The 22,885-nt window shown below is 43.5% G+C and overlaps 2 protein-coding genes across 3 annotated transcripts in view; both read left to right on the top strand.

Annotated features, from left to right (window-relative positions):
- TRIM28 (tripartite motif containing 28) overlaps positions 1-3,004 on the top strand; it is a 34,938-nt gene extending 31,934 nt beyond the window's left edge. For both annotated transcript variants that reach the window (XM_061590098.1, XM_061590099.1), the window contains one exon: positions 1,768-3,004. In XM_061590098.1, coding sequence (XP_061446082.1) covers positions 1,768-1,995 — 228 coding nt within the window. In that variant the 3' untranslated portion in view covers positions 1,996-3,004. The remainder of the gene's footprint in view (positions 1-1,767) is intronic.
- Positions 3,005-5,059: 2,055 nt separating this feature from the next.
- On the top strand, positions 5,060-21,328 carry UBE2M (ubiquitin conjugating enzyme E2 M). Its single transcript, XM_061590100.1, has 6 exons — positions 5,060-5,879; positions 7,086-7,180; positions 9,873-9,911; positions 13,631-13,734; positions 14,399-14,462; positions 20,295-21,328. Exons 1-6 carry the CDS (start codon positions 5,771-5,773, stop codon positions 20,433-20,435), a joined length of 552 nt encoding a protein of 183 aa, XP_061446084.1. The 5' UTR covers positions 5,060-5,770; the 3' UTR covers positions 20,436-21,328.
- The last annotated feature ends 1,557 nt before the right edge of the window (positions 21,329-22,885 follow it).

Genomic DNA, 22,885 nt, shown 5'->3' with positions numbered 1-22,885 from the left:
GTATTGATCCATATTGCTTTGATGGATTTAGGGAAGCTTGTTTAAACACTACCTGAGGCTTTATTTTGAAACAGCTTCAAGACACATTAACTGAAAAACCAATTTGTAGTCTTTCCCCTTTTTAAAGGTTATACGCTGGGTCAGGTCTTTTATATGGCGTATTTGATAGTGATCTCACGGTTTTAACAGTTATTTGAGATTGATGAAGAGCCCAGGGTTACCCCACCAGGCTCCCTTCAACCAGTCAGATAATTATCTTAATTTAAAAGTATTCAGATGGTGGAGGTCGTGCAAGATCTGCACATGCATCTAGTACGCCACCTCTCTTTCGTGGGGCTAGACGACGGAAGTGTATCTGTTGGGAAGACAGGAGATCCCTGAATGAAATCCATGAACACCTCCCAGTTTTAACCAAATCATGTTGTTCTTCCCCACCTCCCCCTTCAGTAGCCTTCCAAAACAATAGGTAAGGGGGCTACCCCCCCACCTCCCTGTAATTTGAGCACTGTTTCTTTTGCTATGGGAAAGCACAGGAGTGTGTGTATGTGTGTTCACAGGTTAAATAGAGCCTGTTTATTGACCACATTGAATGGGCATTTGATTCTATGCATTTGTTGTCAGCAGCCTCTCTCCAATATTTGTGGTAACAACACAGCTGTGGGGCTGTTCTGTCATGGGATAGCTACTCCTGTGCCAGGGTGACTGCCAATTCATTAATTAGATGCAGTTGTTAATAATAATAATAATTTAATTTATGTGTCGCCTATCTGGCCAATGGCCACTCTAGGCGACGTACAAATCAGTTGCAGTAAATGCAGCACAATAAAATACACATAAAATACAATATAACAAGGAAACTATAAATAGAAATGATAACAGTTCAGAGTAATAGGCAATTAGTCCTGAAAATTAACCCTCCCCGTAAGTCCCGAAGGCCTGTCTGAAAAGCCAGGTCTTCAAGGCTTTGCGGAATACATTCAGGGAAGGGGCATGCCGAAGATCGTTAATCCAAGTTAGGCAAGTACAGTGAGAGCACCAAAATATAAGCATCTAATATATAAACACATAAACAAGCATGGATCTCGTGTCCTTGGCAGCAGTGTTTGGGCGATCCTCTGGGGGCAGCCAGTTGCCACTCTGTCATTCACAGCTTAGATGGATCTTTAGCTCTGCAGGGTGATGTTTCTTCCCTCTTCTCAGGCCTCCGCCATGGACTTCTCTCTGTGTGTGTTTGTGTCTATTTCTCCTTTCCTGTCTGTCTTGATAGTCTCATGACCCCTCCCTTATAGTAAAACGACTCGTTTCATAAGTAATATTCACACGTTCATGAATGTTTTTCCTCTCAGCTAGAGTTGTTCCCATGACCTAATAGAGATACTGTGCTGACCTGCTGTGAAAGAGTCCATAGCTTTCTCTTGCTTAATACACTTCTACGCAGCCTGCTTAACAGCTTAATTCCATCCACTGCAGAGTGGATGAACTTCGCTAATCCTTATGCAAGATCCCACATAGACCCTAAATATGGCATTTAATAGGCAATTTCTGAATGTCACCTAAACTCCTTGTGTCTACAACAATCTTATGCAAATCTTACAATACAGGGACTTGGCATAATCCTGAGTGAATGTCATATAGCTCCTACTCTGAATAATGAAGACAAGGGCAATACTGAACATTCTGCATGGCTACTATGCCAAGTGGGTAATAAATGTTCCTGATCTCTCACTTGGGATGCTCACTACTCCTGTATTGCCTTTGCCTCCTCAGGACAAAGAGGATGTCCAGTCTATCATTGGACTCCAGCGGTTCTTTGAGGCCAAGCTGAGTGCAGCCTTCGGTGACAGGAAGTTTTCAGTGCTGCGTGACCCGATCAACGTAGATGAGCCGCAGGAAAGCAGCACCTTTCCTCCTCGTGGCTCCCCGGTCACTGATCCGGGTGAGGCCACCTCTTCCAAGCCTGATGGGAGTGGTGGGGGTGAGGGAATGGCAGCCTAAAAAAAGAAGCTGCACCTGTCAAATGGACCAGCATTCCATGGAGGAGAGGAAATGTGGGGGGCACCATCTTGAAGCTGCTGCCTTCATTTGTCTCTGCTCTCCCACTCTTCTGGTCCCACTTGAGCAGCCCTTCTTTGTTTCCTTCTGCACCTCTCTGCCTTTTTTTTTTGGAGAGTTATTGTAGAACTTGACTGCTTAGATAATGGTTATAAATGGTCTGACTTGTTCTCTTTTTTTTGCTTGACAAATTTTATGCCCTTGTTCTGACAGACACACTTTGTGTTTTTTTGTAATGAAATGGAAATTATTAAATTGAGGAAATCCAGAACCCTATAACCTGCTCTCCTCTTGGATTCCTTTCTTGCTAGTGGGAACAAACTTGTAGTTCCCTTCTCTCTTTTTTTAAAAAAATTATTGCACCCTTGTCCTTTGGTCCTCACCCGCCCCCACAACCACGGAGGAATCTGTTGTGGCCCAGAAACAAGTTGACTTTCCCAACAGTAATTTTTTTGCCCCTTCAAAGAGAGCACTATTGAGAGTTGAGGGCAGAGACTCTGCTCTGTTTCCTTGTCTGTTTTATAAGTTTGTATGCATTTTTGAGCATAGAGTGTTTTTCTGACCTTACATGTGGTCCTGGTGACAACTCACGTGGACATCTGATAGATGCACCTGTTGGGCCTCCATAACAGCTGTTTTCTAAGGTAGTGGCGGTTCATTTTAATTTTTTTCTGTGGCCAAGCCGGGCTCCAAACATTCTGTTCAGTTTGTTCAAGAGGAGAGATGTCTGTTTTCATAAGTCAAGGTAGCTGTAGCTTTTTAAATCCAGTTGTCCCCTCCGTGTAGCCGTACTTTTTGGCTGTACGTAACTTCAAATGCTTTCTGGCCCAGTAGTTTATCCTCACTATCCCAAGAGCCATTATCATGAAAATGTGCTTTTTTTTTTTGCTTATGTATATTTTAGACTTTGCTTCTTTCATGTTCGAGAAAAATAAAAGATGTTTGCAACTTGTGTGTCTTGTCAATTTTTTCAAAAAAAATGTTTGGGCTGCCTCAGGTTGGGTTACACTAGATGCAATCTGTGCCCAGTTGGCAGAATCCACGCAGGCATAATAGTGGCTAGTGCCCCTTTGTAACTGGTAAGGTGGAAGTCAGGGCAACCAACAGTAAGAGGAGCCAGAGCCAATGATGGGCAGAACCAACATAATAGTTTTGTGCCTATTCTCCCTGCTGAAGTCTACAAGGATGACACTGAAACGAAAGAGGAAGTTGGCAGGCAGTACCATCCCCTGGACTGGTTGTAAGTTAGAAGACAGGCGAGGGCTGACTGAAGGCAGAATGAATTTAATGAGCTGGCCTCCACTAGTCATAATGCAGTGGAACTGGGAAACACTTGCATGCTCTTGATACCTCTGCACTATTGACAATTTTGAAGTTATTTTAAAGCCAGTCCATCTGTTGTGTGTACTAATAAGCTTCTGACCTCTTGTATATCGGACCCAGAACATCAAATTCTGCACACCTATATCCCCGCTCAGTTGGATTATAGACGAGATTGAATTATTTTTGAGGCTACTTCAGCTCAACATGTCCATTGTTAAATAATTTATATGCTGCTCTTTAGCAAGGCTTTCAAAATGGCTTCAAATCAACTAAAATTGACATTAAAAGTTGTAATCAATGTGGCTTTGCAATAGAATCATAACTTTATTCTGGATGAAACAATGGATAGATGGTTTTGTGATGAACTCCAGCTCTGGTCTAGATCACTGAATTGGCAGAAGCCTGGATACAAGCTACATGCCTTTGGAAAGTACTAGTGTCCAGATTTGCTCCTATAGGTACCCCTCAGTCTCAGGAAAGACTCTTGTCTTAGGGGCATTAGGAGTGTTACAGCAATATTCCTTGCATTTAATGGGTGGCATTAAACGTCTATAAACGTTAAGAAATACTGGGGTTAGTTAAGGTCAGAGATGCAAACATTCAGAAAGGTTCGGGAGCTAAGGTTTAGAAGGGACCTGAACTCTGCTGGTCTGGTCGAGTGGGAGGTGGAAGACACTGGGTAGGCCGGTAGAGGTTTTCGTCGAACACAGCACTGATGGATGATTTCTTCCAAAATTGCCTGGATTCGTTTGTAGTTGTAAAGATACAGCTGTTGAAATAATGCAGATCCTCACAATTACATTTCTATACCAAGAAATTGACGGAAAGTGGTAATACAAATGTGCGTGACTTGTGTTGCCTAGCTTTGTTTCTGATAGTTGGGATGGAGTCAAGGACTTTATTATATACCCTTGTAATAAACTTGTAAATGCCCTTGATATTTTAATGAAGTAATAGGATGCAATATAAAAAATGTTCATTCAAGTCCCTATCTCCGTTAGAACTTATTTTTCTCAAACTGGCAGGAAAGGCCTTTTCTGGTTTTTTTTTTACAAAATGGTAAATTTGCATTTATGCCAATACAATGCAAACATAAAGCGACTTTCCTCAGCAATGTGTTAATGGACATCTGTTTTTGATAAAATAGATGGTGCAAAAGTTGACAGGAGGTAGCTGTGCGATCTACGGTGAACATTTTTTTTCTGTAGCAAATAGTGCAAAGCCAATCCATGTATTTCTACGGGGCTCACTTAAGCTTAAATAGGACAGTGGTCGCGGCCCCCCCAACAGTCTCCTTCATGCACAAAGGAGGCGTTGCTGCTTGCAAATAACCGCAGCTTGAACACTTAAGACGCAGAGGATATAACAAGAAGAGATGGCTATATTATGTCCCTTACTGCCGGTTCTCCTATGGATGTCTCCCTGTGCGGGGCAGGTGTATAATGCAGAACGGAGGATGGGCTCGATTCTTCGCCCTTGCATTTGTATGGTGTTTACTATGGCGAGGTTTTAAATAAATAGACTGAACCTTGGATGGTGCCTTGGGTCGCTTCTGTGCATGGGTTTGCTTGCATATGGCCACATTCAACTGGGAGCCGGACGTGTTTGCATACCTTCACAGCGTATGTGACCCTTTGAGTCCCAGAATTCTATGTTCGGAGCCGAATACCGGACGGAAGTTGCCGAGGTCAGTTCGTCACCCGGCTTACGAGGCCGCGCTACCAGAGCGTGTGGTAGAGAGAAGAAAGAGAAGACCGAAAGCCAAGTCGGAAAAAACGAATATTTGTCTGAGCAGCCGCACAAGGCCGAAGTCCGGGCGGAAAGTAACGAGAGTTCTGAAAGCCGCTCGCTCCCAACGAGAGGAGCCGAGTGCTTCCGGAGGGACGGCGGGAGGAGCTTGAGGGCGTGAGGCGGAAGTTGCCGACGGTCTTCCGGGAAGGGCCGAAGGGGGCTGTCCGTTGCCGTCCGACACACACGCACACACTCACTCACGCACGAACAGAGCCCGCAGTAGGAAAAGCGGCGGCGCTCTGAGGCGGGGCGGGCCCGGTTGCTTGGCCCCTTCGTTCCTTCTTTCCTTCTTTCGCCTCTCCTTTTCCTGCCCTTCCCCTTCCCGCTCTCTTGCCCCCATCCCTGCCCCGGCTGCCCTACCCACCCAGTCCCTCTCGGCCGATCCCAGCAGGCCACGCCGGCCCGGGCAGGCCTCGGGAGTCGCTGCCGCCGGCCCCCCTCCCTCTTCCCTCTCCCCCCTCTCCTCTCCCCTCCCCCAAGACGGGCCAGGCCGGGCTGTGGTAGCCGGGTGGGATAGGCCGGGGCCGTAAGGGTGAGAGACCAGCCAGCCAACCAACCAACCATCCCGTCGCTGCTGCTGCGCCGCCGCCGCCAGTCAGTCAGGATGATCAAGCTTTTCTCGTTAAAGCAGCAGAAGAAGGAGGAGGAATCGGCCGGCGGTACCAAAGGCTCCAGCAAGAAAGCCTCTGCCGCGCAGCTCCGCATCCAGAAAGGTTGGGAAAGAGAAGGGGGAAAGTGAATTAGCCTCCCTTTTTTTCCTCCAGAGAGAGGGAGAGAGAGAGAGAGATGATCTTATTAGGCTTTTCTTCCCGTTCGCGCACTCGCATATATACTCTGAATTTATCAATTGTTAGTGTTATGCTACCAGTGCATGTAGTGATTATCGAAGTATAAGGGGGGCATTTTCCCGTCTTGCGGGCTTGAAATGTAAAATACCTAAGATAATTATGTTGAGAGTATTCAGACCACTTTTTGTAATCTTTCTAGTATCATTTTTATTGTAGGGGTTTTTTTTGGGAGGGGGACTGAGACATGAGAAAGAGAATGTGTGGCTTTCTAAACGCAGCCTGCTGAGTGGCAGAGGTGAAACTTGAACTGGAGAGTGCCTATTGATAACCCAGTATCTTAGTCACTTTGTATAAAGATGGGGTTTGTACTCTGGTTGGAATGCAGCATCTCAGTTTTTTTTTTATGTGAAGACTGAGCAAAAGCACTCTGCTTATGCCCAAGGTGGTCTGTTATTCCTTTAGTCCCAGGCCTGCATCCTTGTTCAAACGTTCTATTTTATGGTATTTTTTTATTCCTGTCCTTTTTTCCGGGAGCTCAGGTTGCCCCCTGTGGTGTCATCCCATTTTTATCCATATTTCAAAACTATGAGATTGATTAGGCCGAGAGAGGGCATGACTGGCCTAAGAGCTTAAGGCCTAACCAAGAATTTGAACTCCATTCTTCTTGCACCCCATCTAACAATGTATCTAGAGTGTACGTTGTTCTTAAAATAAGTCCTTCCCTCTGCTTACTCTTAGAGCGAGAAATGGGAAAAAAATCTCTAGGTCCTCTTCCGACAGCTCGTTGGGAGCTGCTAGCTCTTGTACATACATGCCTTTCACTCTTGTAATTTCTGCACAGGATTCCATGGACCTATATGTCTAGCAAGCTAGCATGGGCTTGTATTCATAGAGAAGCATTTCTTTTGCTTCCTGCCTTGTGGCCAAGAAGCTAATGACTTTCTGTTTCTAAAGATTTTTGATGAAACGGCAGCTCTTTCAGCAATTCACAAAGCCTGGCAGTTTACCCTAAAAAAAGGACACGGATGGACTTTGGTGTGAGAAGACTAGTTTATTTTTCCTTTTTGTCTGATCACGAAACTCACTAAATAGCCTTTCTCTGTGACTGACTGCTTCTGCTTTTCTTCCCAGATATTAATGAACTGAATTTGCCGAAAACATGTGAAATAGATTTTTCAGACCAAGATGACCTCCTCAACTTCAAGCTAGTTATCTGCCCTGATGAGGTAAGTGACTTGCAGGGGAGAGGAGCCATCTAGCCAGACACTGTTCTGGGACTTGCCAGTCTCTTTGTGACTGTGGAAAGCCCCAGTGGGTGTGCCAGGGAACTGTGTTGCATAACAGACCAACTCTATGGTGCAGCTACAGCAGAGAGGAAGCTTGCATCAGTAGACAGGAGGTGATATCTAGTTGTTTGTGCAACATCTTTGAGCCTCATCGTCATGGCGTGGGCAGGCCGTGCTCAGATCTGGCTGGTTTTCTTCTTCTGTTATTCTGCGTGTGTAAGGAATCTCTTGCAGAACTTAAGATTTCTGTTATTTTCTACTTGTTAAAAATGTTTTTAGTCGTCAGGGCTGCGATGGCATTTGAAATTGTTCAAGCAATGTGTCTGAGCCACATCAGTGATCAAGGATGCTCCATCCTTTCCTCTCCCGTAGAATTCTGTGACGTTTCTTGTCTTTACACCTCTTGTTGCCTCTTGCTAACTTATACCTGTTATCTTCTTGCTGTGTCATAAGGCTGTAGTCCACCTGCCCTGTCTCTTTTCCTACCACCATGTTGCTTCTGGGGTAAATGAATTCAGATGCTCCTAAAACTTGAAATGTCAGATAGCAAATGCATGCCAAGTAAGTGTTTTTTGTTCTTTGACTTGTTACAGATTTGGGAGGCACAACATAGTTTCCTTGATCCAGACTACAAATTTCTGACAGTACCACATGACCTGACCACACTTTTTAAAGGTCTTCCTCAGAAGCACTGATCTGGGTCCCTATGCTGTCTGGGATACAGTGGATGCTTTGTCCATCAGAACAGTGTTGTGGAGCTTATCTCTATGGGAGGTGTAATTAATCTATGGTCATCCAGGTGTTGTTGGACTAAAACGCCCATCAGTTGCAGCCAGCATGGCCAATGGTCAGGGATGATGGGAGTTGTAGTCCAACAACATCTGGGGAGCCACTAGGTTAGCCACTCCTCTATGAGAAGGTTCCCTCTGCCTCTTTGCTCTTGATCTTTAGATGCCAAACTAAGGTCTCTGGAATCCTGTTATATATGTTAATGTTTGCAAGGAATCGCTTACATGTTTCCACTGCTTATTTAATTAGCTGCTTGTTCACCTGTTTTTGTTGTTTCCTAGTTGATCGTATGTTGTGACTGTTGTAATTTGTATTTTTCACATTTTAAGTATGCGAGCCACCTTGAAGATCTGTTAGGCCAAAAAGATGGGATAAATGTCTAAATAAAATATATATCACGCTAACATGGGTGTATTGGCGTGCACGAGAAGGTTGAAGAGGGCAACTAACCATACCCTAGTGTTTTGCAGTGCGTATTCTATTAGCCTTGACATGCTGCCCCTAAAGGGCTGTTCAGCACATTTTACACACCTCATATTATTCAAATACTCAGGATGAATGACAGTGCATCCTTATTTGCCTGTGTCAGGCCGCTGCTGTACACAACTAATGTCCAGACTCCTCTAGTTTAGCTCATTTCATACAACCAAGAGTTCACTGTTCATATTCTCTTCTAGTCCACAGCATATCCATATAAATAACTTTTTCAGGCAGTGCTGCTTGTAACTCTCAGCTCCATAAATGCTCTCTGGTTGCAGTCTTGTCAAATCTTGGGCAGTGGTTGATCTGAGTGAAGGTGTGGTAAACCTTAGTGGTTTTTTCTTTATCTGCCTGCTTGGCATCTAACTGCACCTAAGGTGAGATAAAGTGTGCGTTGTAAGGGGAAAGAAAGAAATTTAATCTGTATAGCTGATCTTTGGCCACAAAACATTGAATCTGACATTTAATTTGGGCTGGGTTTAAGTGTTTTTAAATATTTTAAGGTTTGGGTCATTTCGTGACTGGGTACATGAAACTGTTGGCATCTGTGGCTTGAATCTCATTTTGAGATGGCTTTTGCTATCACTTCCATGTCAGTAATCTTCCTTCTGAATGTGCCTCTGCATGGTGTTATGGCAAATGAACAAAGCCCAGGATCCTCAGGGTGAGCGTCACATAGGTATACATTCAAGCTTCATGCTTTACAGAAATTATAGGAGGAAGTTGCTGTGTGTGTATTTATTGTGTCAAAAACTGGGCCTATGAGTCATTCATTGTTGTCTTCCACCATCTGAACCAGAGCTGGAGCCCTGCTGGGGTAGCACAATAAGCAGTAATCTCTGATGACTGCTGTTGGCTAGAGCTGCAAGTGTGATCTTAAAAACTTGAGCATCTGTGTTTGCATTTTCAAACAAAGGGTTTCTAGCTGTCAAGGATACTGATAAGTGTTGGCAATTGGTGGAAAACAGTGAAGGAGCCCCTCTGCTAACCGCAGTCCTTCCACCATGGTTCAAAGTCTGTTTTTTTGTGCTTCTCTACATACAAACACACCCCAAAGTTCCCATTCGCAGCTATTTCCCCAACCTGTGGTAGATTACCACAAATCATTCTGATTTCTAGTTTGGAGACATCAGTTGTACATCCAGAATGCCAGGTATGCAAAGCATGAAGATTTATGCAGAATTAACTACCTTGCTATATTTCATTCAAATTTGACTGTTCTGGTTGAGAGATTGCTGAGTTTATTACATTGTTCTATCTTCAGTCCTTCTTCCCCCTACCCAAGAAGGTGACCTTTATGGAAATCTTGTTCCCTTGTATATGGCGCCAAACTTGCTTAAAATTTCTAATTTTTGCCTTGCAGGGTTTCTATAAAGGCGGGAAATTTGTTTTCAGTTTTAAAGTAAGTAACATCCCTGTTTTCTCTGTCTAAGCCTCAGGCTTCTATGGGGATGGGTGGCGGTATACATTTGGTTGTAGGGGTTTGTCTTGGCATACAATGAAGCTAATTGCTTTTCACTGCATTTTAGCTACCCCTTTGTACTTTGACTATAAGAGGGGTAAATTATTAGATTGTGTTGGTAGCCATGTGGATGTGTAGGGGTACAAGTACTGTGGTCTTGGGGGGAGGGAGGGAGGGATAAGTAAGGAAGACCTCACATCAGTGGTACATGCTCTGGTAACCTCGCGTCTGGACTACTGCAACGCGCTTTACATAGGGCTACCTTTGAAGACGGTTCGGAAGCTACAGCTAGTGCAAAATGCGGCAGCCAGACTGCTAACAAGAACTAAGCGGTCTGAGCATATAACACCTGTCTTGGCTCGCTTGCACTGGCTTCCAATATGCTTCCGGGCCAGATTCAAAGTGTTGGTATTAACCTATAAAGCCTTATACGGTGCGGGACCACGATATCTGTCGGAACGCCTCTCCCGATATGAACCCGCCTGTACACTACGGTCTACTACGAAGGCCCTCCTCTGGGTCCCGACTCATAGGGAGGCCCGGAGGGTGCTGACAAGATCTAGGGCCTTCTCAGTGGTGGCCCCCGAATTATGGAATAGTCTCCCCGAGGAGGTGCGCTTGGCGCCGACACTACCATCTTTTCGGCGCCAAGTTAAGACCTTTCTCTTCTCTGAGGCATTTTAATGTAATTTAATTTAATTTTAAATTGTTGTAATCTGATTTTATATTGTACAGTTTTTATATACTTGTTCTATTAGATTGTGTAATTTTATTGTATTTTTGATGTTCACCACCCAGAGAGCTATCGCTAGTCGGGCGGTATATAAATTTAATAAATAAATAAATAATAAGTCATAGATCGGTTCATTCAGAGGTAAAATGGGATTGTGTGCTTCCCCTAGAGATTTGATTTTACTTTGGGGAGAGGGGTGTCTCAGCTTTTGCAGGCCATGGGCACCACCCTGTAGTAGATCTGACAAGCAGAGTTCCTAGTGTGATTGGGAATGTGGCGGGGCAGGGGGAGAGAGTTTGTCCTTGTTTTTCTTCTTGTCAAACAGGTGTTTCCTCCCTCTCCTCAAGGCTGTCTGATGGAGGAAAAACAACTTATAGGGAAGGAGAGACTTTAAAATGGGCTTGTGCATCCTAAATGGGCTATTGCCTATGATAATAGCAGATAGAGTTTCCTTCTCAGAGCACCACAGAAACTGGGGATAGACTGTGTTTGAAAACATGGTTGCTGGATGATTTATAAACTACGGAAATGCAGTTTCTGCATTGAGAATAAATTCTGCAGCTACATGCATTACTTGGGATTTTAGGTTGTTTGCTTTTGGCTGCTGTTGATTTTTGCTGAAAAAAATATTTTTTTGCTGTGCTTGAAGTGACACTGGCCAAGAAATGGGCTGGGGTAAGAAGATGATAGGGAGGTCTGGGGCTTTGAAACTCTTGAGAGATCCTCTAGTCTAGGCTTCTCCTGCCTGTTGCCCATCAGATGTTTTGGACTACAACTTGCATTGTCTGTGACCATTGTCCATGCTAACTGGAGCTGATGGGAGTTGTAGTCTAAAAATATGTGGAAGGCACCAGATTGGGGAAGGCTGCCCTGTTGTGATCATCTAGTTAAATTTGTCTACATGTTTTCACACTTTTCTTTCCAAACTTGAAGTTTACAAATCAGGTTTCATTTTTTAAAAAGTAAGTAACCTAGGAGGTCTTTCTCACTGTAAAACAGACTTGCCCATGACTCTCACTCTGTAGTCATTACCCCTAGTGTCTGTCTACATTAGAAGTGAGTTAGTCTGTCCTGGGTGCACACTCCATGGCTCACAATTTGGCATCCCTGCAATCTCTGCTGTCCCTTTAAACTTTTAATTTTCACAGAAAGAAAAGCTAGTTATAAGGAGAAAATGTGTCAGTCCACAGGCTGTTAATGACTCAAAACAAATGGTAGCTGAAATGTTTTCTATGCAGTTCTGACCTTCTCTGTTTTTTCTTTAAAATGTTTTTATCCTGCCTTTTCAATTAAAAAAAAGTCTTCAAGGTGGAACTTCTATACTTTTCTCTCCAAGTCAGGATCATTTCTGTGAAAGCATAGCAGCAGCTGAGCTAAATGACTTGAATGAAGATAAATATTGCATGTGTGGCTTGGCAGAGAACTTGGCTTGCTTTTAACTTGGGCGTTAAAAGAGGAAAGAAACTCTGTGCCATTTAGGCCTCTGCTCTGTTCTTCCTCGGCAGGTCTTAAAATGTACTGAAAATTTATCTGGTGAACCAGAACTGTCAGTAGAAATTAGGATTTCTGCTGGAGCTTTATCAGATGTAGAGGGGTGAGAAAAGGGAATAATATTCAGCTTCAAGTCAGCTTGCACTTGTAGCCAAGGTGAAGGGTTTTTCTGCTGATTAGTAGTCTGCTTTGACTAGAGGGGAGCTGGCAAAAGTATAAAACACAAACCTTTAAAATCAGGTTTAATCGCAGCTATTTAAAGGCAGCACTAATGTAAAGAACCCTGGAAAGTTTCCAAAAACATGCTGTGGAATTTTGTAATTGTGAGTAGCCCCGAGGATTTTTCTCCCTTTGTCAGTTGGACTTGATGCATAAATAGTGGCAGTAATTATATTTTTATCTCGGGGTGTCATACATGGTTCTTCCTCCCCCACATGCTGTTTTGTTCTTTCATCAACCCTGTGTGGTGCATCTGACTGGGAGATGACAACAGGCCCCAGAGCACCCATTGAGCTGCTTGAACCTGGGTCTTCCCAGTCCACGTCCCAACAATGTAACCTCTATATACCTCATCCTTTTTTGAAGCTTATGCCACAATAAAATCTGTGTTTTCAAGATGGTGCCCTCTGGTAACAAGCGATCAAATCTTTGTTCAAGATTTTAAAGCTGCTTCTTTCCTGAGGACTTTGGAAAGTTTACCCTAACCAGGGTAAAACAGGCAGATTCTTGTCTCTAGAGGGCATGTTGGACTTATTCTTTTTTTTTCTTTGTGATTACTTGGAGCCTCCCAGTGTCTCCACTCACAAGGATCAAGATTGTACAATATCAGCAACTTCATCTCTGCCCCTTATTTTTTATTAAATTGTAAGTGTTTTTAATACTATCCTTGAGTCATGTTCCCTAGGTGATTTACTAAAAGAATACACAAAATTACAACCTGAAAGGTAAGACCTGTTTGCTTCTGGAGCAGCATTGCATTGTGCACGTGATTAAGAGGTGCCAGAGAACCCTAATAAATATGGCGCGTTAAGTGCTCCAAGGAGTGGTTTGTTTATCTGCAAGTCACTGAGACAAACTGCCTAGGGGAGAGGTGGGGAACCTGTCACCCTCCAGATATCGCTGGACTACTCATCTTCCCTGGCCATTGACCATTTTGGCTATGATATGGTCCAGCAAGATCTGGATGGCCACAGGCTCACCCTGTGTGGCTTAGAGCAAAGAGGTGGTAAAACCTTAGTGTATTAGTGACTCTATGATACTGTGTCAGGAAATTGGTGTGTGGTAGGGAGGAAGGTGATCTGCTAGGTGTGCGTGTGTCCCCATTTTGTTCTGACTGGTAATCTTCTTAAGGTTTTGATGTGGACTTAAGGGATGTTGAATGTCTTATAATGAACACAAGACTGACAGCTGTATTTTTCCTGTTTTTCATTTACAGGTGGGACAAGGGTACCCACATGACCCGCCCAAGGTGAAGTGTGAGACCATGGTGTATCACCCCAACATAGACTTAGAAGGCAATGTCTGCCTAAATATCCTCAGGTACAGAGCCTGCTGTACTGTCCTAACCCCTATACTCTTCGTGCCTCTGTGTTGTTTTTCTGCAACATATTAAAACATAATTTCATTTTGGATAATGAATGGCATTATTTTTCAACTGGATATTAGGACATACTTTTATTTTGGGTAATTAATTACATTTCATTTTAGGTAATTAATTGCATTTCATTGTGGGTAATTAATGGCATTAATGTTTGCTTTGCTGGGCTTTGTTAGTACTGGGACGTGAAGAAAAAATGAAACTAAAAGGAGTAAAAAGTTTAGAACTGGCTTGTCCTTGGTGCATCATTAGTGGGGTTTAAGAATTTGATTCAAATGTATTTTGGTAATTGCATTCCAGTGTGTGTTCCTTAACAGTGGTGACCTTCAAGCATTGGGATTTTAAATATAACATCCTGATCCTTTGCGAAATGACCTCTTCAGCCTTTATTTGGTGCTATAACTTCCAGATGATTCTGATGTTGTTGTTAACATTTGTTAGTCGCTTTAAAAAAAGTTTCAATGTGACTTAAGAAGTTAAAATATAAACAAATAAAATCAATTAAAAATCCATTCTAAATCCTATCCTATGCTTTGCTTTGGTGTTATTTCTCATTTACGGCTGCTTTCCTATCCATACACTCATTCTTTGTTTTCTGTCACACAGAGAGGACTGGAAGCCTGTACTAACAATAAACTCTATAATTTATGGCCTGCAGTATCTCTTCTTGGTGAGTATATGTGGAGGTGAAAGTGTGAAGGGGGTGCAGTGCATTCCAGAAGCCTCTTGTCACCCATCCATGCTTGGGCTTGAGCAGAAAGAGTGGGCATAGGAATGGGAGACGCATGGCACAGAAGGTAGCCATGTGGGGGTGTTAGTGTGTGTGGGGTGTTAGTGTGAGACTGGGCGTGCCTGAAATAAAGGTGGCTTTGGCATTATAGAGTTGTACTTCGGTAGGCTGTGTGTAGCGTGATGTGTTCCAGCCTGCAAGAATAGCTTGAGATGGGGATTTGCCTTTGCACAGCAGTGAACTTGACAATATTAGCAAAGCCCAAGCACTTTAAAGCCTTTGCAGAGGACTGATGTGACAGCCTCTGAGCCAGGATGGGTGGACTTAAATCAGTGTTGTTAATCTTTGGGTTCCCAGATGTTCTGGGATTACAGCTCCCATCATCCCCTGACCAGTTTAGCGAGTGGTCAGGGATGATGGGAGTTGCAGTCCAATAGCATATGGAAACCTAAGGTCGAAGGACACTGACTTAGATCAAGATTTCAGCTTTCTAATGCATTTATTTTTTAAAGAAGCATGCAAACTCATTGGTTGCAATAGCAATTAAAGCATATCTGTTTGCAATGAAATGGAATCCTTACCTGGGGGCATAATCTTAAAACTTCTGGTCATCCAGTCCCCATGTCCTTTCCACTACAGAATCTGTCATTGCAGTCCTATGCATGTTTACTCAGATGTAAGTCTCGCTACGTTAATGGGACTTTCTCCCAGGCAAGTGTACATAGGATTTAAGCCTGTATCTAATTTCCTAAGCAGTTTGTGAAATTAAGGATTTCTGTTTGGCTTTCTGTGCATGTCTAATGGTGCAAAAATTACTTACCTGAAGATCATGTGCCCACAACTTTATGTATGCAAAGGCTGATAGTTACTGGGCAGAACATTTTTTCTCCATGACCTAGAAAGTAAACATCCATACCCTTTCGCAGTCAGTCTAAACATTCACAATTTATATAATTAATGCATTCAGTGTGCCATTATGTCGATAATGCTCGCAAGATTTTTGCTCCTGGTTCATGCTTTTACATGGAAATTTAAACTTTAATTCATTGTTTTTAACCAGGGGTCATGGATTCAGCTTTAAGAGACCTGCTTGTATTACATTAATATTAAATTATTGTTATTGCATTCTGATAAACCAGGTTATTTTAAAGGGGTGTTTATATAGTTTAATGTAACTATTTTTTAAACTCAGATTTTAAATGTATTTACCTTTTAAAAAGTTTAAATTATTTTTATACAGCCTGTTTTGCACGGGCTGCAATACAGCTGGTACTCGTCTGGGCTCACAGCTGTCTGTCTTACTGGCAACTTTTGATCCCATAATGTGTCTTAACTACCGTCCCAGACTTTCCATACTTTTAAAAAATCTATTCTGTGAGTTTGGAGCTGGAGAGTGATGACTCATCTTTTTCTTAAATCAGCTGGGAATGTTTACACCAGGAAATGGGGAAACTGTAACTGACCCACTTATCAGGTTACAATTCTCACTGGCCAAGGTGAGAGGGAGAAGAGCATTTGAGCTCATGTGTCCTGGTAGTTGTAAAAGCCTTAGTTTGCCTTTGGCTGAAGAGTGCAAGGGAAGAAGGCGTACACTGTCTCCTAGGAGACAAGTTCTTGGTGACAGGCCGAGATGTAGGCTGTTTCCAGGCAGACTCAGGCCTCTCTGTGAACCATCCCAGAGAGTGCCTTCATTAGGTCAAGAGGGAGTGCCAACATAATAAGGAAATGTAGTGGGTGACTATACATCAGTTCCTACATTAATGATCATTGCTGAGGCTCCTTGAGGCAATTATGTTGCTTTTGTGGGCTTGTTGATTATTTTTTTGTAGAGTTCCTTGCATGGAGCCTTTCAGAGAATTCTGGGTTTACATTGCCCCAGTACCTTTCCTTTGTGCTTGACTTCTTGCTAAGGGCAAGAGTTGATAATGGAAGGCAAGCAGAGTGGTATGCTTTATCTTGTTATATTAGGATAGCCCCAGATGTTCTGTCTGTTTGGGAGGAAAAGAAAAGAAAGGGGTTCGTTATAATAACATGATAATCTTTGCCCCTGGAGCAATGCAAACCCAGTTGTTGCAAGCCTCTTCTCATCACAGAAACTGAAGGCTGTTTCATGTCATTCATTGATTAGACAGTACTGAGGGGGCAGAGGGAGTAGTTTATATAATTGGTGGGATCAAGTGATAAACAGTGGCATAGGAAGGGCTTTGCCACTTGATTCTGCTGGCTTTTATATAGGCTACTTTTGCTATTTCTCTGCCTTTTCTAGCCGCTTATGAAAGATGTAGTTTTAAGGGCTGTCTTGCGTTTTCCTTCATATTGGAGGAAAATTACTTCAGGAAATAGAATTCTTCAGGTGAATTTGGGCATTGACCACATTGATGAAAATGATATGAAGCTGATGTTAATGGAACATCAAAACTAAATTTGGCTCAGTGCAGAGCAAGTTGTGGAACTCTGTTATTAAGCTTGCATAGGTTTCTCTGCAGGTGGGCCTGCTTTGGGATATGGATTAATCTGCTGACCAACAGACCTTGCTTCCACTTCTGTGGGATTAATGATGTCCTCAGTTCTTGTTATAGCCTACTGATATGCTTTGGTCTAATAGTGCTTTTTGCAGCTTCACTTTTCACCTTTTACCCCTTCACCCATCCGCCCTGAAACCTCTGTTGCTGTTCCTAGAACAGGCGTGGGGGAACCTCTGGGGCACATTAAGTCCTCCAAGGTTCCTGGTTTGGCCTGCGAGGTTGTTTTTCCTCAGCCATTTCTACCTTCCCAACATCTGATCGTGTATGACATCCAGTGTGGGGCAGCTGAAGCCACAGCTGCAAAGGAGCAATTGGCATTCCTTTTTTCCTTTGCAAGCATGTCTTGCATTTGACGCCTTTTAAAGTCAGCACTGAATGCCAGCTCTGCTGAGATCTGCTCCATTTGGGAGCCTATCTAAAGTAGCCCATAGGGGTGGCTACTTTGGGGTCTGTCTCACTGGACCAAAGTGGTTCTCCGCTCATGCTCTGGAACATCGGGTATTCATCTTGGACCATGAGTGAGGCATCTGCACTCAAGTATGACTCTTCTGTAATGTAATTTGGATTTCAGCATATTTGTGCACTAAATATCAAGGAGCAAATTCAACCTGGAAGGCTTGGAGGAGGCCTGCAAAGAGGCACTTCAGACACTTGCTGGATTCTATCTGTCTGCTGATTCCAACTCTGAAAATATTTTTAAAATGAAAAATATTTCTTTCTGGAAGTTAACCAAGATGGCTCCTTCAGGAGGAAGGGTGGGATAGAAATCCAACAAAGAAACAAACAATAAATGTATGTATGAGTGTGCATATGCTAACTGAGGTTACAGAATTCTTCTAGAAAATAGTTGATGTATGTCACTGCTGTTTTTCTGCAGCACTGGGCTTAGCCTTCCTCTTAGTCAAGGTGCCTCTTCTGTGTGTTGGTCCTTGCCAGTCCTTTCTGGTGATATGGCCTCTTGCAAAATAGACTGCTAGACTTGAGAAGGGCTAGCAAAGGAAGATAACGTGGTCATTGTTACTTCAGATGCTCAGTGCCGTTTTCTTAGTCTCCTAGCATGGTACAAGAATAATAGTCAGCATTTCAAAACAAGTGGGCAGAAGGCAAAAATCTTCTTTGTAGAACAGCGAGAGAGATTGTCATGGATCAGAGTGGAACTGAATATTTCGACAAATAGCCATAGGTCTCCAGAATTGGGGAAGATGTTGAGAGGAGCCATAGCCCATGGCAGTTTGAATTTTGGCTGGTGTAAAATTAAACTGGTGTCAAACTGAAATTCTGGAGAAGCTCTTCTTTAGAACCACATTTTCAAGTTGTGGTTCAGAAACTGAAAGGAGGCTTGCCTGTGTGTTTTGTGCACTGTACAGTTCACTGTCTCGTCCTCTGGCTCTTAGTCTCATCCTGTTGCCTTCATCTTCTTCTTTCCATTTTGGTCATTTTCAAAGTGTGTTCCATTCAGCCATCACTTTGTGCAAAGCAATGATTTGCAGAAAAGTCAGTGTGAAATTTGAATCTTTTTTGCCATGGATCCTGCTAAGCACTGCATAATGTTCAGTTTTTAATTCGTCTGGAGGAGGGGGATTCTATACTAAGAGTGGAAAAGTACATCTAAATTTTTGAGAGCTCATACAACTTGAGAGAGATTCTCTCAAGTTCTGAATTCTGTCAGGCAATGGCTAGGGCAGATTAAATCCAGGACTGAGCAAGGCTGCCAGACCACAGGAGAGAGATACTGCTGTGCACAAGAGATGCACCTTTTTCTTCCGTGTTGCTTATTCTGAGCAATTTATTTTGCTTCTGCTGGCCAACTGAGGGACAAGGAACTAGGCTGACTGCCAGCCATTGGATGTCCTACTTGGCACCCCTCCAGCTTATGAGAGACATCACCAGGCTCCACCAGTATTATTATTATTATTATTTATTAAATTTATATACCGCCCGACTAGCAAAACTTTCAAGCTAATTTCAAAAGCTCTAAGAGTTAGAAAACTGCTTTAAAAATAATTTCTCAGGATGCCAAGTTCTGTGATATGCAAGTGCAGACTTTGCCACACGATTAAACTTCAGATATGCAGAATGCACAGAACTGCTGCCATTTGGTACACAGGTGAATTTATATTGAGTGGAAATGGGCTTTTTTGAGTAGTGGTGAAAAGAGCAGAGTGAGCCCCCCGGCAGTTCTGTGAACTGGTAAATAGAACAGGAGTCGACTGTTGACATTTACTCTTGCATCTGATGAAGTAGACTCTAGTCCATGGGTTCTCAACAAGGGGGGAATTCTCCCCCGGGGGGAAATTTTAGGGTTCCAGGGGGGGAATTGGGACCACTATTCAGCAAAGTGTGATGTCCTGTAGATTATGTACAATCTGTAAAATTGTAGTTTGTTTTTAATTTAATCTGTGACATTCAATAAAGTTTATTGAATGTCACAGATTAAAATTGATTCTTGAACATGCAGCATTATTTTCATTTGCAAAATTAAATTATTATTTAAAGACCAGAAAGTGCTCCAAGAAATTCTGTTGTAATATAAACTAAGAAATTTTTCTCTCACAAGAAACACCACCGTCATTCGCAAAACATCAACATGCTATGAGAGACTATCTTGGGAAGGGGGGAATTATATTCTGAACAATGGTGAAAGGGGGGAATGGAGCAAAAAAGGTTGAGAACCACTGCTCTAGTCCATAAAACCTTACCCAGTAATACTTCAGTTAAGGAATCCTCCAGGAACCACCTCTTTTTAAGGATGGCTTTTTTAAAGGTGAAACTGACTAGCTTAGCTTTGCTATGGACAAAAGTTCAAGCCTGTGCCTTTGCTTAAAGGTGAAACTGACGAGACTGTGTCTTTGCTTCCCTATTAATGAATGAATAAGTCTGTGTCTTTGCTTTGTAGGGTAAAACTGGTAAGCCTGTGTGTTTGTTTTGCGTTAAAGAGATCTGTTGCTTTCTCCCAGGGCTGGGGAGGGAAGGATCCAATACAATACAGAAGAGGAGGAGGGGGAGGGGGTGGGTGCCGGGTAAACCCCTGTTGAAGCCGCCCCCACCATCTACGAGCAGGTGTAGGAACCTATCCCTTTTCTTTCCATGTTATTCCTACCTCTAGTATCAAAGTTTCTGTTAAAGAAGTAATGTCCAGGAACACATCAACTTTGTTAGCCAAGGTATTACTATTGTACGTTCTAATCTTTTCAGGTGCTACAAGGCTCTTTGGCATTTAATAATCTTGTTTCTTTTTCCCTCCCAGGAGCCAAACCCTGAAGACCCCCTGAACAAAGAGGCTGCTGAAGTCCTTCAGAACAACAGGCGCCTGTTTGAGCAGAATGTCCAGCGCTCTATGCGGGGCGGCTACATTGGCTCCACCTACTTTGAGCGCTGCCTCAAATAGAACTGACCGGCTCCGGGCACAATCCTGCCCTCCCCTTGCCCCTTCATCTCCCTTCCAGCTCTCCTAAGGGACTCTGCCAACACCGCTGCCTTCAGCCACCAAGGGGGCACAGGAGTCAGGAATTGGCAGAAGGCCCCCTCCATCTTTCCCCCCTTCCTTGCCCCCATCTGCTCGCCTTCCTACTGCCCACTGCCAGTCTGGGGCCTCAGCAGCTGCTGCCTCACCAAATCCTTGTACCTCTCTATGTGCTGCTGCGGGGTGAGGGGGTGAGGTTACTGCTGCTTCTCTACCCCACCCACTGTATTGGGGTAGCCACCTGCCCCATGGAGCTGGGTGTGTGGGGCCCCATGCTGGTGCCTGTCTGCCTTTCTGGGGGCTGTGGTTTTGCTGCTAAGAACAGAAGGCTCCCTCTGTGCTCTGGCACCCCCTGCCTGCAGTGTAGTGTAACCGCACTACATAAACTGCAGGCCATTTGCCTGTCCTTTCCTCCTCCCTTGCTGGGCACCAAGGCTTCCGAGCGTAAATATTTATTACACAGGGGAGGCTCTCAAGGGCTGGGTGAGTCTGGAAGGCTGAGGGGGTGCTCAGACACCTCCATCCTGCCCCATGCACTGTGGCTCTGGGGAGGCTGGGTCAGGCCTGGAATATTTCTTTTAGAATCAACTCACTTGTGTGTCTGGTTTTTAAGGAAAAATAAAAACAACCAAACCGACCAGTGCTAATAATAGTAGTAGTAAAAATGTAATGGCAGCAGTGCTGTTTCCACTGTGTCCACCAGGGCTTGCCCAGCAACGAACACTCTCTGCCTCTCCAGTGACTCCTGTGAGCCCCTGGCCAAAATAAAGCCACTGTACTTCTAGTGTGTTGGGTTATTAAAGGGGAATGTTAGTGCACTCAACTTGCCCCTTGCCTCTATCTTGTGTTCTGCTTCCTTCTGCCTGAGGCGCGGGAGGAGAAAGAGAAGTCTAGTGTCAGTAGGGATGCCTTGTATGGTCCAGTTGTCCTCAGAGCCAGTGCGCCATCCTTGCATTGCTGGAAACAATCCATGAAAGGAAGAGTTGGAGGTGTGTGCCAAAGAGAGGCTATAGAAACAAGACCTTTTGAGAGAATGTTCACCTCCCCACCACATTTTCTTTATTTGAAGACTTGATTCAATTCTATATTAGAACACCATCAAAATTAAAAACAAAAACAAGGCTTTCGTTTTCTCTCCTGTCACGAGCGAGGGTCTAGAAATTCAGGGTGGTATGTAATTGTGGCAGCCCGCCTGTGTGACAGCCATTCTACTGGCAAAAGCCTTGCTCTTAGCGTAGCACAGCAGCCAAATCCAGATGGGAATATTGCACAGTTAAGCTGTGTGTGGTATCTGTTGCTCTGCCGCTTGAGGAGCAATGTTGACTCTCGAGCTTCTTGCACTGGATCTTGCCCTCAGAAAGTTGTTGCTTTGCTACATACAGCACTTCAACAGCACAATCCTTTGCATATATACTCAGAAGTAATTTCTGCTATATTCAGTGGGGCTTATTCCCAGTTAAGTGCATATGTCTACAGCTTAAATATTTAAAACTACTTTGCTGTTAACCTGTTCACACAGCAAGCATAATGTTCAACCTACTTCCCATTTTTATAGATATGAACCTGAGATTGACTTTCCTAAATACGTTATAGGCTGAGCCATCATGAATTCTGACTACATCTGCTTCTGCTCTATGATCATTTCAGATCAGCTATTTGGGTGTTCCTCTGCAAAGTTCAGTTGAAATGTAGCTACTATTTTCTCCTGGCTTGCTTCCAATGTGAGGAAAAATTGTGCTTTCAGTGAAAGATTATGAAGGAATCATGTGAAAAGGATCTCTGCTGATCTTTTCTGTGGGGATTCCTGAAGTAGTTATTCTGAATTGTTAAGTACTGCTGCATCCTCCAGCTTTATCTGCTCCTATTGAAATGTGGTTGGTATCCTTGTGGGGACTGTTGAGCTGAAAAGTCTGGGAAAGTGCTGTGATGAATGCAGGCAAAGAGAAAAATGTCCAGTGGTCTTGGGCAAATTCATTCATGAGCAGGGGTGCACGAGTTTATTTACAAGTAAAGCACTTGAATGAAAGGATGAATGAGTTGTGTAGTCCTAGTATGTACTATTCCTAGTAATTAAAAGTCTGAAGAGAAATTGTAAAGCACCTCCAAGTGTTAAGGCTAAATATAACCATGGTACATGATGATTGGACTGTTAAGTAGCTAGTTCTTTTTTCAGCCTTATCTTGCTAAAACATCTTGGGTGCCTTGGCATGAGTTGTAGAATGATAAGTAGCTATGGTGTTTTTGAGGAGGTGGTTGGGACAGGACTGATTAGACCAGGAGTGGTTAATGTGGTCTTCCAGATGTTGCTGACTGCAACTCCCATGATTGCTGACCATTCACCAGGCTGATGGGAGTTGGAGTCCAATGTGATCTGA

Source organism: Rhineura floridana, chromosome 11 (assembly GCF_030035675.1).
Source record: "Rhineura floridana isolate rRhiFlo1 chromosome 11, rRhiFlo1.hap2, whole genome shotgun sequence".
NCBI lineage: Eukaryota > Metazoa > Chordata > Lepidosauria > Squamata > Rhineuridae > Rhineura > Rhineura floridana.
Note: the sequence above shows the minus strand (reverse complement) of the source record. Positions and strands in the feature narration are given on the sequence as shown.

Coding starts and splice junctions, on each gene's coding strand:
- UBE2M (XM_061590100.1), top strand. CDS start 5,771: ATGATCAAGCTTTTCTCGTTAAAGCAGCAGAAGAAGGAGGAGGAATCG. Junction 7,181..9,872: donor TAGTTATCTGCCCTGATGAG/GTAAGTGACTTG, acceptor TTTGCCTTGCAG/GGTTTCTATAAAGGCGGGAA. Junction 13,735..14,398: donor GTCTGCCTAAATATCCTCAG/GTACAGAGCCTG, acceptor TCTGTCACACAG/AGAGGACTGGAAGCCTGTAC.